Source organism: Festucalex cinctus, chromosome 2 (genome assembly GCF_051991245.1).
Source record: "Festucalex cinctus isolate MCC-2025b chromosome 2, RoL_Fcin_1.0, whole genome shotgun sequence".
NCBI lineage: Eukaryota > Metazoa > Chordata > Actinopteri > Syngnathiformes > Syngnathidae > Festucalex > Festucalex cinctus.
The window spans coordinates 2,105,604-2,120,000 of NC_135412.1; the positions used below are offsets into that span (position 1 = coordinate 2,105,604).

General features: G+C 40.4%; 1 protein-coding gene across 2 annotated transcripts in view; it reads left to right on the top strand.

The window, feature by feature from the left end:
• Positions 1 to 13,643, top strand: part of nup210 (nucleoporin 210) — a 35,724-nt gene extending 22,081 nt beyond the window's left edge. The window contains exons 30-40 of one of the 2 annotated variants that reach the window (XM_077512071.1): positions 15 to 189; positions 940 to 1,115; positions 3,425 to 3,645; positions 3,727 to 3,863; positions 5,155 to 5,269; positions 6,528 to 6,674; positions 8,743 to 8,993; positions 9,085 to 9,289; positions 10,174 to 10,293; positions 10,962 to 11,039; positions 12,336 to 13,643. In XM_077512071.1, coding sequence (XP_077368197.1) covers positions 15 to 189; positions 940 to 1,115; positions 3,425 to 3,645; positions 3,727 to 3,863; positions 5,155 to 5,269; positions 6,528 to 6,674; positions 8,743 to 8,993; positions 9,085 to 9,289; positions 10,174 to 10,293; positions 10,962 to 11,039; positions 12,336 to 12,406 — 1,696 coding nt within the window. In that variant the 3' untranslated portion in view covers positions 12,407 to 13,643. The remainder of the gene's footprint in view (positions 1 to 14; positions 190 to 939; positions 1,116 to 3,424; positions 3,646 to 3,726; positions 3,864 to 5,154; positions 5,270 to 6,527; positions 6,675 to 8,742; positions 8,994 to 9,084; positions 9,290 to 10,173; positions 10,294 to 10,961; positions 11,040 to 12,335) is intronic. The other variant, XM_077512072.1, reaches the window with a different exon arrangement.
• Positions 13,644 to 14,397: the final 754 nt, after the last annotated feature.

Consider the following 14,397-nt stretch of genomic DNA (forward strand, 5'->3'; position numbering starts at 1 on the left):
TGGATGTGTACTAGGGATGGTGTGGGTGCACTATCATACCAGATGCTGAATTACACTGACCAGGTTACTATCGCGCAAGTTGATGATAAGGGCTTCCTCTTCTCTGGCTCACTTACTGGCATTTCATCACTGCTAATTACTTCACAAGAGTCCTTTGGTGTCAATCAAACTCTCGTCATCGCAGTAAAGGTCAGTTTGATAGGCTTCATTTAACTTTTTTTTTTTTTTTTTCCCCTCCCTATGCATGTCGTCATCTACGGAGCCCCTAAGGTGACATGGTAGAAAAAACAAAACAAAAAAACTTTGCGATCTTTGCGAGGGAACGCAAAGATGTTATGCGAGGGGACACAATCTTTGCAAGAGAACGCAAAGTTCTTGTTTTTCGCCTACCATGTCACCTTAGGTGCGCCGTAAACACTTCCGGGTCATCTTCCCTGTGACCAAAAGCGACGTGTAAACAAAGCAGTGAAAAAATAACATGCTCCATCCTATTCGCTTTGGGAAAGCTTTCCCACTGCTTTGTTTCATGTTTACAAACGTTCCATCCTCGTCGCTTTTGGTCACATGGAAGATGACCCGGAAGTGTTTACGGCGCACCTAAGGTGACATGGTAGGCGAAAAAAACAACTTTCCGTTCTCCTTCCACCTTCAACATCCACTCACAATGGTACGTCCTCTGTACCACATATGTCAAGATCCGGTCCTCGAGGGCTCGAGTCCTGCATGTTTTCGAGGTTTCTCGACTTCAACACACCTGATTCAATGATCAGGATCAAGCCGTGTTGAAGGTGGGAAACCTCGAAAACATGCAGCACTCAGGCCATTGATGAACGGACTTTGAAACCATTGCGCTATACCGTCTGCTGTGTAATAACAGTTGCACAAAATCTTGAGGCGATATTGTCCCTGAAGGCAACACAACCCCTCCTCATCCCTCAGGTGGTGCCTGTGTCCTACGTGCGCTTCAGCACCAGTCCAGCGTTGTATACGTCCACCAGGGAGAGCGTGAAAGTCCTCCCTTTGGGCATAGTCCTCACCTTCACTGTTCATTTTCACACCAGCACTGGAGAGCTCCTGCACAGCTCCAACAGCCATCTCACCTTCTCCACTAACAGGTCAGTCTCCACTCCTAGCTCTCGAGCCTGGTAAATAAATATCCTCGTAGTATTCACTCGCGTGTGTGATGCCAGAGCCACAAGCCACTAAAGCGTGTTTGACTGATGAGTCTTGCGTACCAGGCCAACTGCCAACAACCTTAGATAATTAACATAATTGTTTCATGATGACTTGACAAGTGTAATTTTGCTTAATGACTTAATGAGATTGACGCACAGGTCAAAATTGAATTGTAATTAAATTCTTAATTCTATAAATTCAGTTGAATTGTCACTCAAGTTGAATGCCGTTCACACCACATCAGCAAGAGCAAGCCACCTCGACAATAGTCAAGAAGGAAGTTAATGTCTCCTAAACACCTTGTTTAATTTATTTATTCATTTTATTCAACCTTTTTGAGCCGCCGGTCCCAAAGGCAAGTCCATATGGACTGAGTTGGCATTGTCCCAATCAGTGGCCTAAATTATTCAAGGAATCGTGCCAATTTCATTGTAAAATATGCGTTGGTACCTGGTACCTTGCTACCGATCATTGAGCTGAGATTTCAGTGACTGATAGCGGTTGTGAAAACAAGAAGCCAGGTTTACCTGAAATATAGATATTTCTGAACTCTTTGACCGCCAAAAACGTTTAATAACGATCAGTAAAATCACGACGTTTATTGCCATAAACGTTAAATAACGTCAACAAATTTTTGTATTTTTATTTATTTTTCTCAGTGCACGTCTTAAGTGCAGCCCTGCGGTCAATGGGTTGTGGAATCTAAAACACTCTAAACTATGGCCAGCAGATGGAAACATTGTATCTCTTTTCGTCAATGATCAAAGCCTGTGGTCACTGCGTGTAATTCACTACATGAATTAATTGACGAGGCTGTTCCTTCTACATGGTGTCACAAGGAGTTGTTTCCACCCTGGCAATGGAGTGATTGAGTTCAATGAATGGGAGTGTTTGGCAAGGAAGTGAAGTCTGTCAGGGCCTCCTCATAAATCTTCACGATAAATTGATTCGATTACTGTGCATTCCAGGTGCTGACATTCTTTTTTTTTTTTTTTTTTTTTGAAGGGGAAACCATTCAAAATCAGAGTCATACAAAGCTGATACTCTTGAGACAAAAAGAATAGGCTGTGATTACATTTTTAAATTTCCAAAGATGCAATTGGATTTGACAGATATTTCAGCTGGGGGTCGTTTGGCCATAATAGATGCTCGTTCGATGGAGGCGGACGGCAAGATGCTTTTTAGTCGTAGGATCTCTCTACAAATTGAAACATTACACTGCTTATTTTTATGTTCTAATATTACTGGACACTAGGGGTGTGCTCAAATCGATACGGCCATACATTGTTGTGGGCCTCATTACGATACACGTATTGATACGCAGGCGTTAGGATCGATATTGCTCATTAATTTTAAATAGTTAAAGCAAGGTTGCTTGCGCAGGAACAGCAGCATCTGAAGTTGCACTCGTTCACCTGTAAGCAGGTGTACGGGGGTGGGGGGGGGGCAGAAGAGACACAAACTATGGCCCAGGGTGACCTGGTTCCAAGTGCATCTATGGACACCCTTATGTTTGAACATGATGTTTGTTATGGACAATCCGTGACGAGCACAGAAGTCCATTAACAGAACACCACTCGGGTTCTGATCAGGGGGGCTGTTCCTCCTAATCACACTCTCCAGGTCCCACTGTCATTACCCACGTGGGTGTTGATGTATCCCCCAGCGGAAGGAGGGCATCCCCAGGAGGAGCGCTCTCCAGCACACCCTCCAATGACTCTAAAAAGGGTGGGTACTCTGAGCTGCTGTTTGGTGTATAAGCACAAACAACAGTCAGGACCCCCCCCCCCCCCCCCCGCCCCCCTTCTCCCGAAGGCGAAGGGTCGTCACTAGGGATGTAACGATATCCAAACATCACGATACGATATTATCACAATATGAAGTTCATTTTGGGAGTGAATGGAGTTGTCAGAAAGCTGGTTTGTAATCTATCAATAAAGTTTGACTGACCTATCTGACTGTTTTGATGACATTCCCTTTAGCGCAGCACCATCTAATGGATGCATAACGTAACCCCAGCCTCTACTGTAGCGCCTTATATATGGAAAAAGTTTTGTCATTCATTGAAGGTGCGCCTTATAATGCGGTGCGCCTTATAGTCGTGAAAATACGGTATACATTTCAGGGATCTTATTATTAGGGCCCGAGCAGCGACTGCTGCGAGGTCCCTATTATAATTATTATTATTATTGTTATAGTTAATTATTATTATTATTATTTTTTTAATTGTATTGTTTCTTTGTGTCAGGGACGATCTGGTGCAGGTCATTCCTGGGCCTGGTAACCATACTTTGACAGTGAGGACGGTCAACGCAGGCCTCACGCTGCTGTCTGTGCACGACAGCGATAACGCTGTCATGGCAGACTACATTCCACTTCCTGTGGCGCACGCCATCCAGCCAGCAGAGGCCCAGACGCTGGTGGTGGGAGACGTCGTTTGCTTTACTGCTCAGCTGGCCAGTCAAGATGGTGAGAGACTTGGATTATGTCCAAATCACGGGAACGGTTTTAGTTGGTCATCTCATCTTGTAAATCAACTCTTCTCTGCAGGAGGCCATGGTACTTGGAGCTCCTCGGCCGATGCTGTGCTCCAGGTCGACTCCAAAACTGGTGCAGCTGTAGCCAGAGACAATGGCGTCGCAACTGTGTACTATGAGATACCTGGGGTTTTAAAAACATACAGAGAGGTACAGTATGTTGGCTTGATAACCTGAGGTTGCTAATGTTGCTGGTATAATTCACTGATACTGATGCCTCATGCCAAATTAACTGTGTGATGTGTGTGCAAATGCTTTTGCATAGTGGTCGTGTTTCCTCACTTAGACGAAATATCCAATTTGCAAGTTGCCTTGTTAGCTTTTCTTTGGAAGATGTCACCAAACTTTTGAGGGTGACGCGCTCGTAAATGTTGCGTGTGGTATCGTCATCGTCCCCAAACGGAACCGATAAGGGAATCGTTAGCAAAAAAAAAAATGGCAGACGATGCCAAGGAATTGAAACACTGGGAGCCGGTTCTCAACAAGAACCGGTTTTCGATTCCCATCCCTAGTCTCATTAAAACTCAGATGATTGATTAAATTTAAAAAAAAAACTGATATAATTGGTCTTAATATTAGTCTTGTTAATTTTTTCCCTGCTATTTAAGATTGAATACCTGTTTAAAAGGTTTTTTTTTTTTTTTTTTTTTGAGGGGGTAAATATTTGTGGTAAGATCGTTTAATTTGACTTTAAAAAAAAAAAAAAGAAAAAGATCATGCCTAAGAATTTAATTCAAATTAAGGAAACAAAATAAAAGGACTTTAAAACTCATTCACTGCCTTTGACAAGTATATTTGTCAATTATATATTTTTTAGAGCGGGGATAATGGTGGAGAATCTGATTATGCGCCACTGTAAATGTCAAACTTGGAAACAACTTTACTGAAGCCCAACCACCGGTAGATGACATCATTGCCCTATTTTATACGAAATAAACACAATTTCAGAGTCCGTGAAATGGCTGTATTTTGGCAAACCCACATTTTTCTGCTGTCAATTATAAAAGAATGGGACGATGCAAAAAGTAGGCAGTCTATTTGGTAGATTTGGTTTATATAATTATTTAATGTAATATTGCGTGGGTATTGAAAATTTTGAAATTTTCTATAATGGCTTGCAGTGAATGAGTTAATTTAGTAGCAAAAAAGGTTTGGGAGTACACAAGACGAGGAAGGTCATGAACCACTATCATCACCTACCAGAACTAGATTGTGTCAAATTTGTGCGCAAGACAAGATGCACACACATGATGAAGTGGGAAGAAGATGAATTACCAATATTGTACTTATTTAATATGAGTGAATCACACGATTCAGTCCATCCAATGTATCTCCCCTGAGCTGAAACCTACATATTTCTACAGATATCTCTTATTTACTTAAATTTTGCTTTTATCCGTTGTAGCATGCTAATTGTATTTTTATTTTTTTTCTCTGTTAGGTTGTGGTGGAATCGGCTACAAAGACGGCTGCAATGGCACAAGGCTTACCAGTCAGAATTGGCAAGCAGACTGACGTCTTACTCATAACCAGAGGACAAGGAAGCAACCTCATTGGTACTGAAATGACTCAACTTTCGTCAACCTATAGTCACTATGATAATCACAAAATCATGCTGCCGAAGAATTAAAATTTTGGATCCTCCAAACGTTTCTCCACAAGTAATATGTTTGAAGGGTGAATTAAAGTTGCACAATTCACCCCAAAATATCTTTACAAAAGCCTTTAATTTGACAATTTATGACTGAAACATCTTCTAGTTAGTAGATAAACACTTTTGCTGTTCACAGTGGGAACTCTGGCATCCAGCCAATAGTTTTGGGACTGGATTTGGGTTCGAATTTCTCACCCGCTCACATTCTTGGTCCAAATTAACATTTTGATATTTGAACTTGAACTTATTTTCTCACCGAATTGTTACTTTTCATACACAAAACCTTGAAGGCCACTTGCTCGGTTGAGTAACTGAAAATAAGCAATGGTTGACTGTTAGGGGCTCGATACACGGTAGGCGACAGCGAATTACTCATCGCGTCGCCTCCCGTGTCAAACTGGACACACGGGAGGCGACGAGCAGTTGCGACGCCGGCAGCGACTGACGTCACCCTTTAGCATGACAACAGATTTGATTGGCTATTAAATTGGAGGGAATCATTGTCAACGGACGTTGCACTACATAGTTCGAGGATGAAGATTCACAATATATTACTGGAATTAACTGACCTATTGTTGTTAAGTGTCATATAGAACTGGATGGTCGGACACTGCTAAAATGAGATCCTCCCATTTGGCCGTGTATCGCACTGTCTGGCATGCCCCGAGTTCATTGGCTCATCAATGAAACCTTCGCTGATTGGTTGAAGCCTCGGCGACGTGACCAAAGTTGAACATGTTTCAACTTTCTTGTATCGCGTCGCTGACCTACGTTGACGTGTACGCGCGCGATTTTTCACATGCACGAATGTCGTGTGTCGCCGATTTTCGCCTTGTCGCCTTGCTTCCATAGGAAATGAATGGAGAAGCGAGCGACGTCGCCTCCCCGCGTGTCGAGCCCCTTAATGTGAAAACCCAAATAAAATTGCTCTCCACTTTGAGCCTCGTGGCCCTCGTACTTATTAAAGCGAAAAACAGACTTCACTCTGTTTAGTGTGTTAGCATAAAGTTTCAATTCAAAATATGTTTCACAGTGAAGTTTATGAAATCACTCATCCAAATGCTTTCCACACAGCTCCTTCCACCTTTCCATTTGTCATCTACTTGATATGACTACGGTGTTGACCATAAGCTTATGCTAGTGTAATGTGTATCCTGCAGGAACCTGCTCCTCTATCCAGACGGAAGCCATTGCACAACTGCATCCAGAAACCTCTGTTACTTGCCACCTCAGCTTTACCAGCGAAGCTGTGAATTTCTCTGCAAGCAGTGTCTTTAAAATACACGTCAGCTTTGATTCCAGCATTGGTATGTATAAGTTTACATTCACGTGGGGACATCACATACTCTACAGTGGGTCTATAATCATTTGGAGAATTTGACTAGGGTATGAATCATGAAAAATCTATTTTTTTTTTAAATACCGTGTATGAATCTGAGGCTTCACCGCCTCCTCAGTCATTCTGTGACATCATGGCTCTATAGACTATCTTGAACCAAACTCGTGCTGTATGTTCCATGGGGGGGGGCAGTTAAATACTGTTTACAGGCTATAATCGATATCTGCATGGTCCAAGGAGTGTATTTAACAGCGCCCATAAAAGGTGCCAGGTTGATGTAATGGGGTAGTCAAGACCACACCAACCGAGGCCAATACATTATCGAGACTAGAGAGTATGGAGACAGAAGATGAGACCAAGACTTTCGGAAGTTAAGATGGAGATGAGACCAAAGGCTTTTTGGCTGTTGAGTCCGAGAAAGACCAAGACTAAATATTAAAAAATAAATAAAATAACAGAATGTGTTGTCACTAGGGATGTAACGATATCCAAACATCACGATACGATATTATCACGATATGAAGGTCACGATACGATAATTATCACGATATTGTGGGGGCGTTGGCGATATTTCAAAAAGATCACAATATTGTACTTTTGTGCATAACAGCAATGCATATAAACCACTTAAAATCTCTAATAACAAAATTAAGGCACTTCCTGGCCAAGCACACATTGATCGCTTCACAAGTAAATTAGATTCCCCTTCATCTGACAATTAGCATAGATTTTGAACATAGAAGGCCAAAACATCCCTAATGAAAATTAAATTGCACTAATAAACAAGCCACTAGAGGGTGCTAGAACTGCACAAATGGAAATCAGCCTGACTCTTTTTTTTTTTCTTCTTTTTTTTTTTAACAGATGTGTTCCTTTTAAATATTGTGAACATGACGACGACGATATTGTGGCAGTTTTAATATCACGATATGATATTGCCCTTATCGTGACATCCCTAGTTGTCACCTCATTGGTCACTGAGCAGGAGGTCCTTGTAATGTTCCCATAAGTTATCACATAAAAGGCACACTGTTATACATTAATTCCATTGATATTATACGGACTATTTTTGACTCTCACGGTATTACAGGACAAAGTGAGTCAGTCCCTTGACAACTCAATACAGGACGCGTACTTATACGCCTAAATATGGACCGATTCTGTGTTTCAAGGGATGTTGGCAACCCTAGCTCATAGTAATCACCATGATAGCCCCTTTTTTTTTTTTTTTTTTTGCTTTGCTTGCACTTTTCCCTAAACACCTTGTTCAAATTCGCCATATGATTGCATTTAGATTTACAGTTTAGATGGGTAAAAAACAAAACAAAAAAAACAAAAAAACATGAAAGCAAAGTAGTCTGTCAATGAGAATTAACTCATTCACTGGCAGCCATTTTCACATTTCGCAATCCCGTTCGCTCCCGGCTGTTTTACTGGATTTTGACTAATTTTGCAAGGCCCACAGATTATTATGTTCTATTGCTATAAAAGCATGGAACCTATTAAAAGAAAGATTAAAGTATCTTCTTTCATCAGGAAAAAAAAAAGTGTTTCTATCTGTTTCCGTTTTACAGCATTTAGCAAGAGAAGAGAGCTAAGTTTCATCAGTTTTCGCAAATCTATTTAACATTGTAAGTAATCCAGCTTTTTTTCAACATGGCCCTGGTTGATCTCCTTTGCTCTGCTGCCACCTGCTGGCCGTTTGTGTAATAACTACCATTTCTGCAACCGTTCTTTGCAAGTTGAGAGGCTGCGTCAAAGCCTTCGGTATGCTCTAGCATAAAAAACAAAAAAAGAACATATAAATACATCTTTTGGGACACTTAGAGCATTAAAAAAAAACGTTTTTATACGTTATTGGGAGTAAATGAGTTAATAACACCCAGGCCCGTTTTTTTTTTTTTTTTTTTTAAATGTCTGCTTGTGTAATTTGTTCACTCCAAGACTTCATAAACAGAAGGCCTCACGCTAACGCGCGTCGTTTCTTCTCATTCTGTCAGCCTCGGTCTCCTGTTGACTTTTTGCCATTGCCATAGGCTTGTACACGTGCTCCGTGACCTTGCAGCCAATGGCAGACCAGCTGACCCGAGAACTGAGCACGTCCATGACCAACCTGCTGGTGAAGGCTGGCCTGGAGGGCGGCGCCTTCTCTGGGGAGCAGGTCGGCGCCAGACTGCCAATCGAGCCCGGCCTGTACGCCGACATGCCTGAAGTGATGCTCTCAAACGTGAATCCATCGGTGGAGCTCGCGGTCTTCGGTCCAGCTTCTGCCCTAGCAGACATGGAGGTCGGGGGCAACGACTTATTTCAGAAAAATAACAATGACTGGTTTGTGTAAGGAAAAAACTCATTTAGTGAGATATCTTTCTGTGTCTTAGGTGGTCTCCAGTTCTCCCGTCATTGGAATTCAAGAGATTGAGGCACAACGCGACTTCCCGAGTTTCACAAAGTACACCATCAGGGCTTTGGACCCGCGAGCAGCTGGCTCTGCTTCCATTACCATCAACAGCGCCTCCACGGGTCAGAATCTCATCATCCCGGTCACTTTGATACACGTGGCGGAGCATGGTGGAGGCATGCAAGGTCAGTTCTCCTGTGTGGGTTAATGATAAGCCATGATGAGTCTTTTAACTCATTCACTGCGTTTTCATCAGGATTTGTAAGATGTCTATAAACACGTTTTACTTGTTGCAAAGACATTTCAAACATATTCAGACAATTTTTCACTGTCTGCGAAGAACTTTTGAACCCTGACGAAAACCCCAAATTAGATACGTATACATTTGTCACTGCTGACACTGGGAAGTCCCAACACTTTTTAATTCATAAAAAATAATAATAATAATAATAATAATAATAAAAAAATAGAAATTACGTTGAAATTTTGGAAAACTTTTATTTACAGTATAAAACTTTAGAAAACTATTTATTTATTTATTTGCAAACACTGAAATCCCGACACTTTAATTTAGAAAAAAATAAAATAAAAATTTAAATTCATTTAGAAATTACGTTGAAATTTTGGAAAACTTTATTTACAGTAGAAAACTATTTATTTATGTATTCATTTACTTGCTTAGTTTTTAATTTAGCTTAACACATACTGATGACCCTGGAAGTACCCTACAATTTCTACAATTTTTGTTCATTTTGAATTAAACTAAACTGTCTATTCGTCATATGTTTAAAATTAAAAGTTTTTTTTACGCGATTATTTTACACTATAAATTTTTTTTCACGCTATTATTTTCTCTTTTACTGCAAATGAATATCGGCTTGAAATATCGGTTATCGGCCTCCTTGATGACAAATAATCGGTATCGGCCCAGTAAAAAGCCATATCGGTCAATCACTAATTGAAACAACATTTGGCCCCTGCGCTTGCAAATACCGATTTGGACTTGGTTGTAACCGTTTGCAGGCCTTGGAAGACATTGCGACTGATTTCATCCTGTTCTCTTCCAAAGCAGCTCCTGCGCCGCTCGTTCGCCACGCAGAGGGGGGAGACCTCCCGCTTCAAAACTCGTACCATATGATGCTGTTCACCCTGTTTGCCCTGCTCGCTGGTGCAGCCACCGTCTTCATCGGTAAGGGTGCCAAGCTACTGCTACCGTCTGCAACTTTCATCTTCATTCTAACACACCACCATGTAGTTTTACAGCCGTTTGTGTGCAAATCATGGGCCAGTTCACACACGTGATCTACTTGAGGACTCAACATGGCCCTGTTCCTCGATTACGGGGGGGGGGGTATTGGTTTCGGTTGAAAATAGTATTATCTGAATTTGTCCAGTCAGCCGCTTACTAAAATGTGCACCCCCATCCAGGTCATTACAATTAATTAACTAAGATAATATTGCGTTTGCTTATGTTGTTGCATGAAAAAATGTAATTCTTTCATTAGGTAATAACAATGCCATTTCTTTCGGTACACCTTAAATATCGGAATAATGGCTATCGCTATATTCCGCAACTATATCGCCCGATTTTTCCAATATCGTGCAGCCCTAATTTCTAATGGGACACATTGCGGCAATTTTCTTGTTTCTGATTCTTAAGCTACATTCAGACTTGGCAGCCCAAATCCGATTTTTAGTCCTGAACAGGACCAGATCAGATGTGGACGCTTGCTAAAAACAGTCGCTCCTAAAAATCAGATTTGAGGAGGAATCTGACTGGAATCAGATATGCCCGCAGTCTGAACACTTTTCACGATTCTCAGTTCTTCACTTTTGTCCCGTTTTGTCTCTTTGCAGTCGTCCACACGATGTTCCCTCCCAAGCAGCAAACGTACCCCAACGCCTTCGTTCTCAGGACGCCTCCACGTGACCTTGGTAGGACGCGGTTATGTTTTCTCTCAGAAAACGAAATGTTTGAGGCGACAAAAAAAAAAAAAACATGAATAAATTCAGGTGCAAGAAAAATATGTGAAGACTTTGGAATTGCCTGGACATGATCATGAAATGAACGTGATGTGATCCCAATTTTTCGCCTGCGAAGGATGCCGGAAGTTGAAGTTCATCGCTTAACTTGCGGGTTTTGCCAAAAAGGTCTCTTGACTCTGACGAGTTGTGAGAATGACTCAGATTCGTCAAAAAAAATAAATAATAATAATAATAATTGGTGCTGAATTAGAGGAGATGGCTGAGCTAGGGCTGTGTAATTAACCAAAATTCAATTCCAATTTCAATTATTACTCTCCACAATTACAAAGTCAGCATCTTTGTGTAACAAAAAATAAATAAAAATTCTTACTACAGTAATTTTGATTGGAGTTGTTTAAATTTATACATTATCACCTTTTTAAAATTTTAAAATAACTAATTTAATGGGGGGGTTTTCTCATCCAAAAGGAACTTGCATAATTATAGTGTTTCAAGGAATTTTATTTGTCTTAATATTTTTTTATGTTTAAACTAGGGGTGCCATTTGCGGCCCGCCATACATTTTTTGGCAGTCCACGGCAAATATTAAAAATAATTTTTCAATGCTGTTTAAAAAAATAAAAAATAAAATAAATAAAAAAATAAATAAAAGAGGGTGGATTAAACATTTCTAGCTACGCAAAGACACAAATTTGCAGCTAATAATTCAGTTTCAAAAATAAAAATAGTTTACAACACTTGTTGGTTAGTGTCAAGGTCCAATTTGGGAAAACGTCACCTTAGATTAATGGTTGTTAAGTGTGGTCGGTTGACGACCGATTGTTCTTGTTGTGGTTCAGAACGTCAAGTTGGGATTCAGCAGCTGCTCAGTGGAGAGGCGGATCTATTATAGTGGCACACAGGGGTCACTATTTGCCTTGTGACTGTTAGCAGTTTTCAATAAGTAACTGTACATTATATCAATTATTTATAATTGCTTCATTGATTTTTACCATGTTTAACTCATTCACTGCCATTGACGGAAAAAGACGTCAACTGGTGCATTTTTTGCTGGTCTGCCAATGAATGTGTTCATAAATAACAAAAAAAAAAAAAAAATCAAAATGGCCCTTGTGGCCTTCAGAGGAAAAAGTTTGGACACCCCTGTTGAAAATGATACACTTTGGTGAATTGAGCCCATTGCAAGCAAATGCCACTTTTCCCTCCTCATCAATGACCTTTGAGTTTGCTGACTCTTTTTCTCAGAGCCGACACCCCGAATGGAACCAAACAGCAGCTCCAGGTCGCATCTCTATTCCCCGAGATACATGTCCTGATGGGTCTTCCGTCCCGTCCCGTGCCGCAGAGCGTCATCACTGAATGTACTTCACACCCCTCCCAGTGGAAGTTGTGGGATGTGACTGCACAATTTGTTGCATTTTAATATTGGTACAAGACTTACAAAGGCCTTCAAATAGTTTGCTTGCGTGTGCGTGAAAGTTTCTAAAGCACAATGTCCTTGTGCCGTCATTTGCTGAATCCTATTGTACAAAACCACTCAATTGTTAGCAAAGCACCTACTGTAGCCTCGCTGCAAAAATGTTTTTTTGTGCTCTATAATACTGTATATTGTTTGATTGACCGCGTATCACAATTTTTATGTCAACGCTGCAGGAACCACGTTTTTTTGTGACAAAAAAAAAAAAAAAAAGACTTGAAGAGGAGAGGAAATATAGTTTGTTGTAGCCGAAACAGATGACTGTATGTTTAACTGCTCACTGAAGCAGCCTAATATGTGACAAATCCTACAAATGTGCATCATTATTTCCTTTTTAAGTTTTGGCATTTGGTGTATTTTATCGGTTTGAGCCATGATGCGTGCAGCTTCTGTTTTAGTTTAATGTGAAATGGGAAGAGATGTCAACTAAACATCTTTCTTGAGTTGCGAGAGAACAAAATGTGACCGTCTTCGGTTTTTGCTTCGGCCTGTTTGCGGTGTTGGAACTGAGACCACAGTACCGCTGTTCAATTAAATGCTGAAAAACTGATTTTCGTTAAGTTTTTTTTTTGTTTTTTTTCTGGAACATTTGAACCCTTTCTGCTTTCCTATAGGCTGAACACTGTATGCACTATGCATTACAACCATGCAAAACTGAATTGTAGAATATAGCGAACGATGCCTCGCTTTTGTTTCCTGTCGTAAATATGTCTCTTCAAATAAAAATTGATTAATCAAAATCCAGCCTTTGTGTTATCAAGGTACAGTCGGCAAATGTTCGAAATATGGTGAGCAAAGTATATATATTGACCTAAATTCATAATTGAGATGATCCATCAACACACTTGGAATCAATTTGATGCATCATCACCGTTTATGTAAGTACTTTACATGTAAAATGTTCTTTTAGCATATTAATGAATGTTGATCTAGTGTTTCAATTCATTTACCTTCATTTTCTTTGGCGTTTGAATTTTTCTCAGTGCCGTCATATGTAGAAAAGTATGGCCTGCTAAACTGATGGTTTTTAACATGAAGTGCAATTTCGGTGGCTAAAATAAAGGTGGTCTCTCAAACTGATGGTTCACAATGCTTTATTTTACCTTCCCTTATTGTGAACACACCCTAAGAGCTACAATAAAAAAAAAAAAAAATAGAATAAAATACCATTAACAACTCAAACGGCATGTTGTGTGCATGCATTTTACCTTATTTAAACCATATACTATGAATGAATTACCTTATTGTTCTATAGCCTTTACAATATCCTTTTTGACTACAATTAACCTAGTATATACAAACAAAGTTGAACCTTTCCCTTTGTCATTTCCTTATAACAAAAAATAAACCATACAGGAATACAAATCCTCAGTAAACGGAATCTTGAGCCTTAGCATTGTGCGTTAGCACACTCTAGTGGGTGAAAATGATAGTGTTTCACCACGCAGCAAATCACACAACGTGAAAAAGCGATATTAATCATCCATAAACATGACGAACACAAACCTCGTTCCCTTCTCAACCAGGTGCTAATTGAATAGGTCGGTGAGTCCCTTGCTGGCGCACACACGTCTTCCTCGACCTTGGAACGAAGCTACAAAATGGCGGTACGTCGGTTCGTTACGTCATTTCCTCGATTTTTTTTACACCACTTCCGGTTCACCTCAAAATAAAATCGTCACCTATATTACAATAGCACAATACAATTCTATAGTACAAAAAAGGCAATACCAAAAATAATAGAAGGGCCATTTACACCAGTTGACTTAGCTCCGTGAAGATCAACAAGTGAGATTCGAGTGTCTTTTTGTCTCCCTGAGGGTTTCGAAA